We start from the raw sequence: 16,994 nt of genomic DNA on the forward strand, positions 1-16,994 counted from the left end.
TAAGTTATCATCCTGCATGAAGAACTTTGTTAGTTTGTGCAACACAACAAGATTCAACATTAGACACACCAACAGCTTTGTCATCATAAGTTATCAAGAACAAGCCATCAACAAACTTTGCATGCAAAATGTCCTCTTTGCCCTTCCTGATGACACAGATGCCCTTCTTGAAAGAAATCTCAAAGTCTTGCTCAGTCAGCTGTGGGATGCTGAGCAAATTGTCTGCAGAATCTGGAACAAAAAGTACTTTGCTGATGATTGTATGCAGACTTGCCAGTTTCACTCTCCCGACTCCTGCAACTCTCAGAGTCTTACCATCAGCCTGCTGAATTTCCCCATCCTGAGGTGTGAAGGAAATAAACAGATGCCGATCCTTTGCTACGTGCGTCAACGCTCCTGAATCCACAACCAATCTGCCTTTGGCCTTTGGAGAAGCAGTTCCACCAAACAAAGCCTTGTTTTTCACCAGCTTGGGTTTCTTGCCCCCCTGCTTCTGGCCATCTGCAGGCTTCTTCTTTTGTTTCCCTCCAGCCTTTGGGCAATGACACTGAATGTGACCTTGATTTCCACAGTTGCAGCACTTCACAGCTACCAACGCCTTGGCTCCCCCTGGAGGCTGGAATGCTGTGCCACACTGCTCCCCCTGAAGCACACAAGCTGGTTCAGCTGCATTCCTCCAATCATATTCGTTTTGCAAGGTCACCAAAACTTTTGAAGCAGTGAGCTCCTGCACAGGAAGAGTTGCCAGCTGGCTCGCCACAGCGCAGCAGCTCACATCTAAAGAATCCAGGGTAAGGATTGCAAACAGAGATTCTGGCATGTTGAAACCTCTTTGAGTCAATTCCTGTCTGAGTTTCTGTAACTCCAGGACATGACTTCTGAGGTCCCCCCCCCCCCGGCTCCAAGCACTTCTTGTGCAGCTTTTTGAAGTAAAGCAACACAGACCTAGCTTCTTGTTGGAGATGTGAGGCCTGAAGCCCCTCCCACATCTCACGCGAGCTGGTCTTGCCAGCCAGGGTAATTAACTCTTCTGGAGCTACTGAGAGCAAAATGATTCCCATGGCTCTTGAATCTTGTACAACCCATGCATCAATCAGAGGTGCTTGGGGGTCCTCAGAAACAGTGTGCCACACACCAAGCCTTCTCAACTGGCCCTTGCAGTACCTTGCCCAGGTCTGATAACTGTGGCCATTAAGCTTTGGGCACGGAACCCCATCTGAGGCTTGTAAAAGATCCATTCCTGCTCTTCATGCAAGCCTTGGAACTGGATACAATTTACAATCAGCCTTATCTTAAGCACGTCGTAAATCAGACATAGCGTGCTTCTCTCTCCGGCCTAATTGGTTCTTGGCACAGACTTCAAAAGCCTTCTAGCTGTGGCCGGGACAATCAGCTTCACATACCTCTGTCTCTGCTGGGAGCCATCAGCAGTCTTACTCTCCTGTAAGCACCATGGATCTAGGCCCGAAACCCTTTTGTTGGGATACTGCCAGGAGTCAGGGGCATCAGGCAGGCATCAGACAGGCCCCCAGCTGACTCCAGCCACCAGTTGGCAGCCGGTCTCCCTTGGAACAGCATCAAACAGTGACACAAGCCTCAGATACGTTTAGAGACCCATGCACGCTCTGTCAGCAGAGTGTGTAAATCACCTCACAGCAGAAGAGGCAGACAGAGAGATGTGCAAGCATAATGTACAGCATTTATTCAGCATAGTTCAGGAACAAAGGAAAACATGTCTGCATCCCTTCGTGTCCAGCAAAACAGCAAAGCAAAAGCTATATGCAAACGGAAGTTCCCAGCGAGTGCTGAAAGTAAACAGGCATGTGACACACAACAGCCTGTTCCTGAATGGGGCAACTGTGCCCCTGAAGGACCAGGTGCGCAGCCTGGGAGTCATTTTGGACTCACAGCTGTCCATGGAGTCCCAGGTTAATTCTATGTCCAGGGCGGCTGTCTACCAGCTCCACCTGGTACGCAGGCTGCGACCCTACCTGCCTGCGCACTGTCCCACCAGAGTTATACATGGTCTGGTTATCTCCTGCTTGGACTACTGCAATGCGCTCTATGTAGGACTACCTTTGAAGGTGACTTGGAAACTACAACTAATCCAGAATGCAGCAGCTAGACTGGTGACTGGGAGTGGCTGCCGAGACCATATAACACTGGTCCTGAAAGATGTACCTTGGCTCTCAGTATGTTTCCCAATACAATTCAAAGTGTTGGTGCTGACCTTTAAATCCCTAAACACCCTTGGCCCAGTATACCTGAAGGAGCGTCTCCACCCCCATCATCCAGCATGAACACAGAGAAGCAGCACGGAGGGCCTTCTGGCGGTTCCCACTGCGAGAAGTGAAGTGACAGGGAACCAGACAGAGAGCCTTCTCAGTAGTGGCGCCCCGTGGAACGCCCTCCCATCAGATGTCAAGGAGATGAGTAACTATATTACCTTCAGTAGATATCTGAAGGCAGCCCTGTATAGGGAAGCTTTTTAAGGCTTAATGTTTTACTACGTCTTTATATACGCTGGAAGCTGCATATGGAAGGCAGGGTACAAATAAATTATATTATTATTATTTATTATTATTATTATTATTATTATTATTATTATTATTATTATTACTGGAATGCCATTTGTTGTCCAGCCTTCTCGATATTCTCACACATCTTACAAGGACCAGCACATGCAGGGTGTTACCAACCTGACCTACCTTGCTGAGGATTCGGTAAAGGAGCCCAAGGATAGTCTTAGATTTCCCAGTCCCAGGTGGCCCATGGATCAAGCAAACTTTGGGCAATGAAGGCAGCTTCATCACAAAGGTGTAAGCAGTTTCAATAGCTGTCCTTTGATCTTCATTAAGCTCCTTCATGTACGAAGACTGTGGGGCAAAGGAGAGGACAAAGGTGCATCTCTCACCAGAACGGACCGTTCCAAGATTTCTGTGACCTAGTTCACACTAATACAATGCCAAAACATGGCTTAGTGTGAGCATGTGGGTTCGCAGAACAGGAGACTGTGATGGCTTTGCTTACAGTATTCTACTGCTGTGAGCTAGGTCTTGGTTTGGGCTACAGCAAGTTTTCCAAACTTAAGCCTGTGGTTTGCCTCTCTTAAAGTTTGAACCACATGTCCAAGTCCAGAAGACACATGCAAGCCAAACCATGGTTTAGCTCACAGTAGCAGGACCTCAAGGCGAATCAAACTAGCCACCATCTCCTCTTTGAGCACCTGCAAGTTTGCACTAAGCCATGGTTTGGTTTAGCATTTTGTGCAAACTGACCCTGCGTTATCTGTCCTCACTTCAGAGGTACAAAAGCCCCAAGGATTTGGAAGTCTCTCTTCAATGGACCTCTCATTTTGCAGAAAATTGCCACAGGAATGTTATCACAATGTCATTCTCTCCTAAGGCCCAAGTTCAACTTTCAGGAGGAAGAGTGGGATATAAATTGAATAAATAAATGAAGACGAAGGAGGAGACTGTGGAAGACTGCTGCTGATGTTCATCAGCTTTGTGCCAACCAGATGTTTTGGACTACCAGTCCCATCAGCCCTGGCCAGCACGGCCAATGGTTGGAGGTGATGGGAGTTGTAGCCCCAAACACCTGGGGAGTGTCAGGCTGGGGGAAGGTTGGCTTAAGACAGGTAATGTGCGCTCAAGCTTAATTTTGGCTATGGAAAGACAGGTGGGACTCAGTGAATTTCCCAAGCAGCTAAATTTCACATCCATGTGAGATACAGCCAAACAGGAGACAAAAAAGGTGTAGATGGAATTATGCACTGGGTAGTGGCAGGGGGACCTTTTCAGTCCAAGGGCCACATTCCTTCCAGAACAACATTCTGAGGGCCACATGGCAGGGACAAAAGTGAGCAACGCAAACATGGTGGCTTTTACCTTTCCTCACATTCAAGACACCACTCTCCTCCCAAATTCAGGCAAGCAAGAGGCTTGATCAGAGCTCAAGGACACATCCCAACCAGGCAGATAACACCACCACCACTCAAGGAGGGTGCAAAGCAAGGCCAGTGAAGGGCAAGGCCTGGGTGTCTCTAATTCATTCTCGCATTGCTGGATCATGTGATCCTTATTTACATTCCACACTGCTGGAAGTGTGGGAACAGAAACTCAGACAAGAGAACTTCCGTTCTCTGTGTTTTTATTTTTCTGCTCTTTGTTCTCTGCTTTCGGACAGAGAAGACGTGTGTGAGAGACACTGCTCACACCAGTCATGTTTTGTTGTTTTGATTTGCTGTAAATTAATAAATTTCGTGATGCCACACGCCTACACAGCCTCGCTTCTTGCAGAACTCTGCTAAGCATGCATACAGCTCCACTGGATGTATGTCGCAGTTCTCCTGCGTACAGAGGAATGTACGCACACTGGGGACAGTGTGTGTGGCCTAGGCAGACTTGCAAGTGCCAGTCAGAGAGGCCTGGAGGGACTTCCGGTGGAGCGCGATCCTGCCGCAAGCAAGGATTTTTCCGTGAGGAGAATCCTGTGCTATTTCGGGCGAAAAGGGGTGCTACAGGGCGCAGTAGCCCCCAAATTTAATCTCTGGGGGGTCACCCGGAGTGACAGGTTCCCAGCGAAGCCAGGAGCAGCCCGCCCGGCCGTCAGGTAACTCCAAAAGGAGTGAAGAGAACGGTGGAGCGGGGTTGCGGGCTACGGGAAGCCATTTTCTACACCCGAAAAGCGAAGCCCCGAGCTTGCAAGAGAAGCGCTCCATTCTCAAATAGAAGAAATTCGGACCTAATTGGATTATAATTTCATGGTAGCAAATCAAGGAAAGATTCGAAATATAAAGAGAAAAATTTGGAGTTCAGCTGTCATCTGGAATCAGGATAGACGTAATGCGGCGCGCAGAGCTGGAAAGGGAAAGTGAGTTGCCACTGGCGGTTACTGATTTCTTTCTCTCCTAGAACTTTATTTAAAAGTAACTCTTTAAGAAGCTACAAAGTTTTAAGACTGCTAAAGTTAGAAAGGGAGAGCAGAAAGTTAAGATTGAAGAAGTTTGTGGTCTTTGATGCAACGGAGGGAAACATAGAAGTGCTTTGTTACTTTCACTTTTAAAAGAACAAAGAACATTGAAATGGAAAAGGAGCTTCCGACTCCATTATTAAAACTCTATTGGAACGACGGTTAGGTGGAAACAGCAGATAAAGATCTTTTTAGACTTTATTATGGGAATCCTTAATGCTAAATAGGATTATAGCTGCCTCTGTCACTTAAGCATATTAATTACAATTGGGAAACCCCTTTTTTTCCTTTCCTTTTTTTATGTATTGGGAACTTTTAAGTCTAAAACTGCATATATTAAAGGAACTGTCTGTTACCCTAGTGGAAGGAACGAGATACTACAATTTGTTTTTCTCTGATTTTTTTCCTGGCGAAGGAATATAATACTGAGGGATATAATACTGAGAAGTGACTTGTGCCTTTTTAGTACAGTGAAGGGTTCTGTGTTTGTTTTTATTGTTTTTTTCTTCATCTTTTTGGGAATTTTGCCTCTGAGATGTTGTCACTTGGATATAATTTTGGACCTTTGTCATTTGGATATAAATTTTTTGGAACGTGATTAATTGGATATACCGTATTTTTCGCCCCATAGGACGCACCGGCCCATAGGACGCATCAAGTTTTTTTGGGGGGAAATAAAGAAAAAAAATTATTTTCCCCCCCAGGCGCTTGTGGGGCCGGCAGCGGGGAGAAGCGCTCTTCTCCCCGCAGTCCACCTTCAGACCAGGTCCGGGGACAGCGGGAAGACGCGCTGCGTCTCCCAGCTGTCCCCGGAGCTTGCGGGGCAGGCAGCGGGGAGAAGCGCTCTTCTCCCCGCCGCCCGCCTTCAGATCAGGTCCGGGGACAGCGGGAAGACGCGCTGCGTCTCCCAGCTGTCCCCGGAGCTTGCAGGGCAGGCAGCGGGGAGAAGCGCTCTTCTCCCCGCCGCCCGCCTTCAGATCAGGTCCGGGGACAGCGGGAAGACGCGCTGCGTCTCCCAGCAGTCCCCGGAGCTTGCGGGGCAGGCAGCGGGGAGAAGCGCTCTTCTCCCCGCCGCCCGCCTTCAGATCAGGTCCGGGGACAGCGGGAAGACGCGCTGCATCTCCCTGCTGCCCCCGGAGCTTGCGGGGCCGGCAGCGGGGAGAAGCGCTCTTCTCCCCGCCGCCCGCCTTCAGATCAGGTCCGGGGACAGCGGGAAGACGCGCTGCGTCTCCCAGCTGTCCCCGGAGCTTGCGGGGCAGGCAGCGGGGAGAAGCGCTCTTCTCCCCGCCGCCCGCCTTCAGATCAGGTCCGGGGACAGCGGGAAGACGCGCTGCGTCTCCCAGCAGTCCCCGGAGCTTGCGGGGCAGGCAGCGGGGAGAAGCGCTCTTCTCCCCGCCGCCCGCCTTCAGATCAGGTCCGGGGACAGCGGGAAGACGCGCTGCGTCTCCCTGCTGCCCCCGGAGCTTGCGGGGCCGGCAGCGGGGAGAAGCGCTCTTCTCCCCGCCGCCCGCCTTCAGATCAGGTCCGGGGACAGCGGGAAGACGCGCTGCGTCTCCCTGCTGTCCCCGGAGCTTGCGGGGCAGGCAGCGGGGAGAAGCGCTCTTCTCCCCGCCGCCCGCCTTCAGATCAGGTCCGGGAACAGCAGGAAGACGCGCTGCGTCTCCCAGCTGTGCCCGGAGTTTGCGGGGCTCACGGCGGGGTCTCCCCGCCGTCAGCCTCCAAACCACTTCAGGAGACAGCGGGATGGCGGCGTTCCGCCTCCCTCTGTCCCCTGACCTTGTGGGGCTGGCGCTGGGGCTCTCCTGACTTCAGTGAAAGCCTGCATTCGCCCCATAGGACACACACACATTTCCCCTTCATTTTTGGAGGGGAAAAAGTGCATCCTATAGGGCGAAAAATACAGTAATCTTGGGAAGGGTTTTTTATGGGAAGATTTCTGGGAAGCCTTGTGGGAAGATTTTTGGAAATTCCTTTTCCTTTGGGCGAGGTATTGGATTTATCTGGGAAGCAATTTTTTCTGAGGAATAGCCTAATTGGTGGCAAGAAGATTTAGTTTGTTTTGTTCCGGTTTCTACTCTGATCTTATACTCTTCATCATCCTCATCATCCCCAAACTACGGTTGAACTATATGATATAATTAGAAATTGGAAAATTGACAAAGTGTAAAAGTGTAAAAATTGGTTCAATCAATATTTGAAGATTGTTTGAATAATAAGGAATAATTAATAAAGATGTCACACCAGCAAAAGAAAGGGGCAGATGGGGGGACACCAGTAGAGAGGAAGGGGTCCAAACAAGAAACAGAGTTTAAAGCAGAAATTTTGAGAATGTTTGCCGAAATAAAACAAAGTGAAAAGAATTTAGAATCAAAACTAGAATCAGTAGATAATAAGATTGGGAAAATGGATAAAAAAATTGATGAGACAGTTAATGAACTTAAAGGACAATTAAAAGGTATCTAAGAGAACTCAATCGCTGGAGGAAGGATTTAAGAGGATGAAACAAGAAATGAAGGAAGTGAAGCGAGAGGAAGAGAGGATTAGAGTGGAGATGTTGGAATTAAATAAATCACAAGAAGAAATTAAAGATTTGATTGCTATGAATGAATTGCGACAGAGGGAAGTTAATCTGAGGTTGAGAGCTATTCCGGAAATACAGAAGAGAGACTGATATCGGAATTAGCCCAATGGATGGAATTACCAATAGAAGAGGTAGCTAAAACAGTACAAAATGCATTTAGAATGAGAGTAAGAACATCAAAAACAAGAAAATTCCCAGGAGACTGTCTAATCACCTTTAAGGACAGGGAAATGAGAAATTTGATATTACAGAAGAACAGAGAGAAAAGATTGTATATAGATGAAAGTTATATAATCATCTTTAAAGATATACCAATAAGATTATTGAAACGAAGAGACCCATATAAACCACTGGTGCAGGTCCTTAAGAAAAACAACATTGAATTCAGGTGGGAATTTCCGGAGGGAATTTCATTTTTCTACAAAACCAAAAAGCGCAGATTGACGAGTCCAGAAGAAACAGGGAAGTTTCTGAGAAGGTATAAGGAACTAAAAGTAGAAGATGGAGAAATTGGAGAAGTCAAAGGAGCAGAAAAAGGAGCAGGTGCCAAGGATGAATTAGAATTGGGGGAAGAAGAAGAGAATGGGGAAAAGGTAGAAGAAGAAAAAGAAGAGGAAGAAGAAGAGTCAGATAAATTATAAAAGCGTAAAAAGCAAACTAAATTTATTTAATTGGAAATCACCATGGCACTAAAATTATGGAATTGGAATATTAATGGGATGAATGAGGGGGGGAAACGGGATAAAATTGAACAATTTTAAAAAAAGAAAAATCTGGACGTCGCAAGGAAACATAGGAAAATTTTGATTAACAAAAGATTAGGAAACGAATTTGCATCTTCAGATAAAGAGAAAAAAGAGGGGTAGTTCTATATATCAAAAGTAAAATTGAATCACAACAAATCTTCAAAGATGAAGAAGGAAGGATGATTGCAGTACGGATCAAATGGCAGGGCGAAAATTTGATAATTGTCGGGATCTATGCACCTAATGGAAACAAGACAGATTTTTATAAATCTTTAGAAGAAAAACTATTTGAATATATGGACCAGAAAATCATAGTAATGGGAGACATGAATGGAGTGGTCTCATTGGAAATGGACAGAATAAGAGATGGATCAAGCAAAGAAGGAAAATTGCCTAATACTTTTTTCGCAATGGTAAAGAATTATAATTTGATCGATATTTGGAGACTCAGATATCCATTGGAAAAACAATTCACTTATTTCTCTGAACCGAATCAGTCAATGTCAAGAATAGATCAAATATGGGTGTCGAACGATTTAACTCCAAGAATTCTTCAAATTGAGATCCAACCAAGAATAATTTCAGACCATAATCCAATAAAAATGGAATTGAAATGATTCGAGGAAAGGACCTTTAGATGGAGAATCAATGATTACCTCTTCGACGATCAAAAAATCATTGAAAAAGCACAAAAGAAACTGAGTATTTTGTGGACAACAGCAATAAAGGAACGAAGATGAGTGTAGTATGGGATGCAAGCAAGGCAGTGATGAGAGGTTTCTTTATCCAACAGAATTCTTTGAAGAATAAGAATAGAGAAAAAGGGGAAAAAGAAATCCTAAAGCAGATTATGGACAATGAACAAAAAATACCGTATTTTTCGCCCTATAGGACGCACTTTTCCCCCTCCAAAAATGAAGGGGAAATCTGGGTGCGTCCTATGGGGCGAATGCAGGCTTTCGCTGAAGCTTGGAGAGCGAGAGGGGTCGGTGCGCACCAATCCCTCTCGCTCTCCAGGCTTCAGAAAGACATCCGCAGCCTAGGCAGCCCTGCAGGAGGTCCCGCAGGGCTGTCTAGGCTGCAGATAGCAGCCTGCTTCTCAGAGCGTCGGGCGCCCTGAAAGCAGAGCGCCCGGCGCTTCGGGAACACATCCACAGCCTAGCAGAGCGCCCCTCACGCCGGGCAGACATCCGCAGCGTGGGGAGCCCTGCAGGAGTTCCCCGCAGGGCTCCCCACGCTGCGGATAGCAGCCTGCCGCCCGGCGGGCGAGGCGCCCTGAAGCAGAGCACCCCTCGCGCTGGGCAGACATCCGCAGCCTGGGGAGCCCTGCAGGAGTTCCCCACGCTGCGGATAGCAGCCTGCCACCCGGCGGGCGGGACGCCCTGAAGCAGGGCGCCCCTCGCGCCGGGCAGACATCAGCCAGCCCCACAAGCTCGGGGGACAGCAGGGAGGCGCAGCGCCGCCATCCCGCTGTTCCTCGACCTGGTTCGGTTTCTCCGACCTGCTTTGGGGGGGGGGGGAAATAAAGGGGGAAAAAATTCCTTTATTTCCCCCCAAAAAAACTAGGTGCGTCCTATGGGACGGAGCGTCCTATGGGACGAAAAATACGGTAATTAAAAAACAAAATAATTTAAAAATAAAACAAGAGATTAAGACTTTACAAACACAATTTGCAATGATCATAAATAAAGAAATAGAACTGAATATTAAAAGGTTAAGACAAAAAAACTTTGAATTTGCGAACAAATCTGGTAAATGGCTTGCGTGGCAAACCAAAAAGAGAAAAGAGCAAAATACAATTAATAAAATTATTGTAAACGGAGAAGAGGTTGACAATCCGAAAGGAATTAGAAAAGGATTTTTGGACTTTTATAGACAACTATATAAAAACAGAGAAAGAAATAATATGAGGAAAATAGAACGATTTTTGAAAGAAAAAAAGGTGCAGAAGATCCCGGCAGAAAAGAAAGACCAACTGAATGCCCCAATAGGAAACGAGGAGATAAAAGAGGCCATAAAGGAAAAGGGGGAAAGCCCCTGGACCAGATGGATTCACACCAGGCTACTATAAAGAACTGAGAGATGCTTTAATGACACCATTGAAAGAAGTCATGAACAATATTTTAAAAGAAAGAGACATCCCTGAAATGTGGAAAGAAGCATTTATTACACTTATCCCTAAACAGGACTCAGATTTAACACAAGTTTAAAATTACAGGCCTATTTCACTGCTTAATACAGACTATAAGATATTTGCATGGATTTTAGCGAACAGATTGCAAAAGATATTGCAAGAAATTATTCACAAAGATCAAGCGGGTTTCCTTCCAGGCAGGCAGATGAAAGATAATATAAGAAATGTAATTAATATTTTGGAGTATCTAACTGCCAGGAATGAGAAACAAGCTATATTAATGTTTGTAGATGCGGAAAAGGTCTTTGACAATATTGCTTGGGATTTTATGTTGAAGAACTTGGAATATATGGATGTGGGGATAGAGTTTTTTAATGGGATAAAGGCAATTTATACAGAGCAGAAAGCAAAATTAATTGTTAATAATGTGATTACAGAAGATATCAAAGTAACAAAAGGAACTAGACAGGGATGTCCACTCTCACCACTGCTATTTATAATGGTCCTAGAGGTTTTTTTGAGGTCGATGAGACAAAATGAATTAATAAAAGGGGTAACAGTTGGTCAGAATGAATACAAAGTGAAAGCCTTTGCAGATGATCTAGTAATTACGATTGAAGAACCATTAGAAAGTGTAAAAGAAGTATTGGAAGAGATTGAGAAATTTGGAAATGTGGCAGGGTTCAGACTAAACAAGAACTAAAATAATTGCTAAAAATATGGATCAAAGTATGATAGAAATAATGCAACAAAGAATAGAGATAGAGGTGGTGAAAAAGGTAAAATATTTAGGAATTTGGTTAACTCCTAAAAATATTGATTTGTTTCAGAATAATTATACACCGGTCTGGAATTGAATAAGGAAAGATTTGGAGATGTGGGGAAGATTGAAGTTATCTTTTTGGGGTAGAATCTCTATGGTTAAAATGAGTGTTCTTCCAAAGATGTTATTTTTGTTTCAGACTATCCCCATAATAAAGGGGGTAGTAATTTTTAAAGAGTGGCAAAGAGTGCTCTCGAGGTATATTTGGCAGGGTAAGAAGCCGAGAATTAAATTTAAGTTCTTAAGAGATGCAAAGGAAAGAGGAGGCTTCGCCCTGCCGGACTTGAAACTATACTACGAAGCAGCATGTCTTTGCTGGTTGAAAGAATGGATAAAATTAGAGAATAGGGAGTTATTAGATTTAGAAGGATTTGACAACAGATTTGGATGGCACGCGTATTTATGGTGTGAAAAGAATAAAATTCATAAAGGTTTCGGGAACCACATATTTCGGAGCTCACTAATAGAAATATGGGATAGGTACAAAAACATATTAGAACCCAGAGTTCCACACTGGTTGTCTCCATTAGAGGTTATGAGTGTAAAGAAAATAAATGTGAGAGGTAACTGGATTACATATGGTCAATTGATAATCAAAGAAGGAGGAAAATGGAAACTAAAGCCATACGAACAAGTTAGAGAACATGTTTATGACTGGTTGCATTATTTTCAGGTTAATGAAATGTTTAAAAAAGATATCAAAGAAAAGGGTTATGTAGAAAAAGACTCAAAGTTCCAGACAGAAGTGATAAATAATGATTCTAAAATTCTGTCAAAAATGTACAAAATATTGTTGGAATGGAATATGAAAGATGAGGAAGTTAAATCGGTAATGGTACAATGGGCCAAAGATTTTGGTTACAATATACAGTTTGAGGATTGGGAAAAACTGTGGAAGGAGAACTTAAGATTCACTGCTTGTATGGCACTAAAAGAAAATGTTATGAAAATGTTTTACAGATGGTATATCACACCAGTAAAATTAGCAAAAATGTATAAGATTTGTAATAAGTGTTGGAAATGTAAGGAAACAGAAGGAACGTTTTATCACATGTGGTGGGAGTGTAAGAAAGTGAAGGGATTTTGGGAGATGATATACAATGAAATGAAAAAGATGTTAAAATGTACATCTGCAAAGAAACCAGAGATATTTCTTTTAGGGATTACAGAAAATGAAATAAGAAGAAAGGACTGTAAACTTTTCCAATATGCAGTTACAGCAGCAAGAATTCTACTGGCCCAGAAATGGAAACAAGAGGAAATACCGACGGTAGAAGAATGGAGACTGAAGCTGACAGACTATGCAGAACTGGACAGATTAACTGGGAAAATTAGATATCTTCGAGACCAAAAGTTCATCGAGGACTGGGGGAAATTTGTCGAATATCTGAAAAGAACGTGTGATGTGCAAACAATGCTAGTGGGGTTCCAAGAAGCACTGTGAAAGTTGAGATATATTGTTTGAAAGAAATAGAAGTGGGAGGGAAGGTTAATGGCAATATAAACAGAAGAAATGCGTAACTGGGAGGCAAATATGGATGATTGTCAGAGAAGCTGAAGGAAGTCCAAATAGAGTTAAATTTGTGGAAATTCTGATATGATTGTTTATTTGTGTTGGAAAATTAATAAAAATTATTAAAAAACAACAACAGAGAGGCCTGGAGGGTGGCAATTGGCCCCTGGGACTGAGGTCCCCACCCTTGTCTCACATCTAAAAGACCATGTTCCCAAGAGATGCAGATTTGTGGCCACATGTTACGGGCAACACTTGAAAAGCGGCAGTGTGTGAACCATAATTCCGAAGGCTTCCCTGGAGATGGCAGGAGAAAGCTTCCATCTGCTGCTAATCTTAACAGCTAACTGTCTCTCCTCCTATCCCCCGCCTCCACCTCCGGAAAGTTGGCTGCTGGAGTAGAAATATTCTCTTGCCTCTCTCTGGTCTTCTCTGCCCATCTCTGAGGGAGTTTCAGCTTAACACCTGGCTCATTGGCATACGATTTGTGTAATGGGTAGCAAAATATCTTATACCTCCCCAAGTCAGAACTGGGTTATATTGCCTTGTAAAACAAACACTTACAGAAGTCTCCAAGTCCACAGTTGAGCCTGTCAGACAGAAGTCAGAGTTTTGTGGGCTGATTATGGCTTTGGCTAGAGGGCTTCGGTTCAGAAGAAGGAGGGCCTTGAACATTTGCTCCGTTGTCACTAAAGAACTGACCACCACACACCTGACATTCTTATCAACACCGGACAAATTTCCTTGTGTCTTGACAGACAGGAGACAGGCATCCTGCTCTTTCATCTCTGAGAGAGAGAGAGAGAGAGAGAGAGAGAGAGAGAGAGAGAGAGAGAGAGAGATACACAGGGGTACAATTCAGAAACCACAGTGTATGCATTCATTATCATCTAGCATTCAAATCATGATTTGAGAGCTTTTCTAGCATACATATTAACAGACTGTACATTGTTTAGAGTTCTTTGCCTGCTTCCATTTCCCAAAACCGTGGCTTGTAACCCCACTTCAAACAATGGCTTCTGATCTCAATCCATGGCTTCTTGGCTTGCCAGTGGATGATAAACCATGGTTTGTCAACTCAAAACTTCATGCCAAACTATAGTTAAGCTTTCTTAACCACAAAGCTTGGTGCAATACCTGGACTGAGCCAGAATTTCATGCTGAAATAGCAGAAATGGGTCCCCCATCCCAAATCAAATAACTTACTGACACCAAGGGTTGGCTAACATAATTGTTTTGTACACTTACTTATTAGTTTTTTTTAAAAAAAAACACCTACCAGTATAAAACCGAGTCACATAGCCCACATGGCGTAATGGACAGCTCTCTGCCTTGCCTTCTTTGCTATAGAAGCTTTGCTTTTCAGACAATATTAAGAACACCAAGTCACATTCCTTTGGGTGCAGCTGTTTCTCTAAATTGCTTCTTGAGATGTTAACTGGAGAAGTAATTTGAACGCAGAACAAAAATATGCAAGCATTTAGCCACATACAGATACAACTACGTTGTTACCAAAAGCTCTTAATTAAACAGTAGGCATGTCGAGCACAAGTTGCTACAGCTGAACTTTGAATTCCAGATGTTTTTGGTTACCCAGTCACACATTCTAATAAATAATTCACTCAATTTAGTTGTATGAGCTTTTTCATTGGTGAGACCTGCTGAGGTCCATTTTGGAGAGAGAAAGCATTCTGGGTACTGAGATAAAGCAGGCACACCTTGCCTCAATCCTCGTTTTTTTTCTTTTTAATCAAATAAAATTGATTTTTATTCATTATTCATTTAATTATTTGCAGCACCTGGATATCAGTTTGTTTGTCACAGATATTGGTTTATTTTATTTCATAAAATTTATACACCGCTTGTTTGGTTTTTCACAACTTCAAAGCAGTTTACCAAAAGATTAAAACATTTTTTAAAAATCAAATCAACGAGAAACTGAAAACAGGCTAAAATACACATCAACATTCTGTGTTGGGCAGAAAAGCAAAAAAGATACAGGCAGAATAAAGTATAATAGCCCTTGACTGCTCACCCCAACAGTCTAGTGTTAACACAAGCACTTCTGTTATCTACTACAACCACCATTAAAAACAGGAGTGCATTTCTACTTCCCATTTGTTTATATGCAGTGAAATTCTCACTCACTCACTCACTTGTAAAATCTGCTTCATTTGTGTCTGCATTGAAGTTCAGCAAATTCAACTCAAAAGGCCTTTGCTCTTTTGATTTCTGGTTCTCTAGCCACTCCTGTGCCATCTGCAGGGAAATGGAAGCATAGGCTTAAGAGACTGCTCTTCCACCACATGTGGGCTGCTACAACCATTGGGCAGGATTCCCTGCTCATAAATGGGGCCCAGAGAGTCTGTGGCTCACCACAGTTAACTTTATTGACTGATTTTCACAGAGAGCAAAAGGAGTTACAGTCTAAGGAAATAATAAAATCCCTGCTTGCAGCAGCCCAACAACTGGTGGCACAAAACTTAGCAAACTTGCAACTTTTCTTATGAGGACAAAAGATATGGACAGTGATATTAATGAAGAAACTTACCAAATATATGAAAGCTCTATATTGAACATAAGACTCCAACCATTTTATGGACATATGATGTTCTGTTATTACTTTCCTGTTTGGGAATCCATCGAATTAGCAGCCTCCATCTACTCATGGACAATTGTGATGCAATGTATTTTGTTAAATACACATGCTCTTGCTCAGTGGGATTGGGAGGGAGGACTGTATTGCTTAAAAAAATGTCTATTGATGTATTAGCATAATTTTGACGCGTACATTTGTAAAACTAAATAAAAACATTCAACACCTGCCCCATCCAAAAAAAACCCAAATGGGACACTTTTAACCCCGCTCCCCCTTGCCAAAAAACCCTAGAGTCCACTACTACACTAGTGCAACAGTTAGGCTTACAAAAATCCCTTTTGCATGAACGAGACACGCCTTTCAAAGGCTGGTGTGGGGAATCTGTTTAGGGAAGTTTTTAATGTCTGATGTTGTATTGTATTTTTAATATTTTGTTGGAAGCCGCCCAGAGTGGTGGGGTGGTAATTATTTTATTATTAATTATTATTATTATTATTATTAATTTAACTTTTGGCCTTCCAGATATTGCTGGACTACAATGCCCATCCATCCATCCCTGGTGCCACTGGCCATATACTAGGGCTGATGGGAGTTGTAGTTGAGTAACATCTGGAGGGTCACAGATGTTCCCCCACCTCCTGTCCTAAGACAACATCCACACCCTACATTTTAAAGCACTGCTATACCACTTTAAACAGCCATGGCTCCTTCCCGCATAGGCTGTAATGGTCTCAGACAGGCAAGCAAGCCTTGATAAGATTTAATGACTCCCTGTCAGTTTTATGGTACATTTATAATAAATTACATCCAGAGTGCAGCTCCCAGCCTGACACTCTTGAAACAAGTTAGTCACTCTAAGTCTCCGCCCTTGTCACACCAAGAAGGATGCCAAAGTCCAGCCTTTCCCCTTTTGCACTTCCATTGCATTCTAACCTTTTCAGCTCTCAAAAGAAGAACTCCCTGTCCGCTGCCTTTCTGCTGGTTGCTTAGCAACCCTCCCACTGCCGTCTATCTCTCCCCCTCCCCTTTCTCTAGCTGAGTCAGGGAACTCTTGATGAAAGGGGGTCAAGCCCACCTCCTCCTGCTCTGTCTGCGATCTTTGGTCTCCAGAGTCGGACTCTTCCCCGGCATTCAATTCAGCCATGTCCCTGACATAGGCATCCTGGGAAATGGAGTTTGTCAAGGATGCTGAGAGTTGTTAGGAGAGCCCTTTTCCTCTCACACAGAGCTACAATTTCTAGAGTGGTTTAACAATCAAGCAATAGGAGCCTCTTCTTGACACCGTTAATGAACTACAGTTCCCAAGATGCTTTGGGGGAAGCCAAGACTGTTTAAAGTGGTACAATACTGATTTAAATGTATGTGCAGGTGTGGCTTAAGTTTAATTGGGGAGGACGAAACTTTCATTTTTAGGAAGGATTCAGCCATAAAGATGAATATTTTACCTAAGATGTTATTCTTATTCCAAACAATACCAATAATAAATAACACAAGCTGCTTTAAGGAATGGCAAAGAGATATTTCAATATTTGTCTGGCGGGGAGAAAGCCAAGAATAAAGCATAACATTTTGATGGATACTAAAGATAGAGGTGGCTTTGCAATGCCAGACTTTTGATTGTATT

At 43.8% G+C, this 16,994-nt stretch overlaps 1 protein-coding gene across 1 annotated transcript in view; it reads right to left on the bottom strand.

The window, feature by feature from the left end:
* The window catches only part of LOC128406133 (probable helicase senataxin), a 237,281-nt gene that overhangs the window by 91,255 nt on the left and 129,032 nt on the right, over positions 1–16,994 (bottom strand). The window contains 4 exon segments of the mRNA XM_053373156.1: positions 2,709–2,876; positions 13,336–13,559; positions 14,051–14,209; positions 14,928–15,030. Of these exon segments, the coding sequence (XP_053229131.1) occupies positions 2,709–2,876; positions 13,336–13,559; positions 14,051–14,209; positions 14,928–15,030 (654 nt within the window).

Source organism: Podarcis raffonei, chromosome W (assembly GCF_027172205.1).
Source record: "Podarcis raffonei isolate rPodRaf1 chromosome W, rPodRaf1.pri, whole genome shotgun sequence".
In the NCBI taxonomy this organism is placed as follows: domain Eukaryota; kingdom Metazoa; phylum Chordata; class Lepidosauria; order Squamata; family Lacertidae; genus Podarcis; species Podarcis raffonei.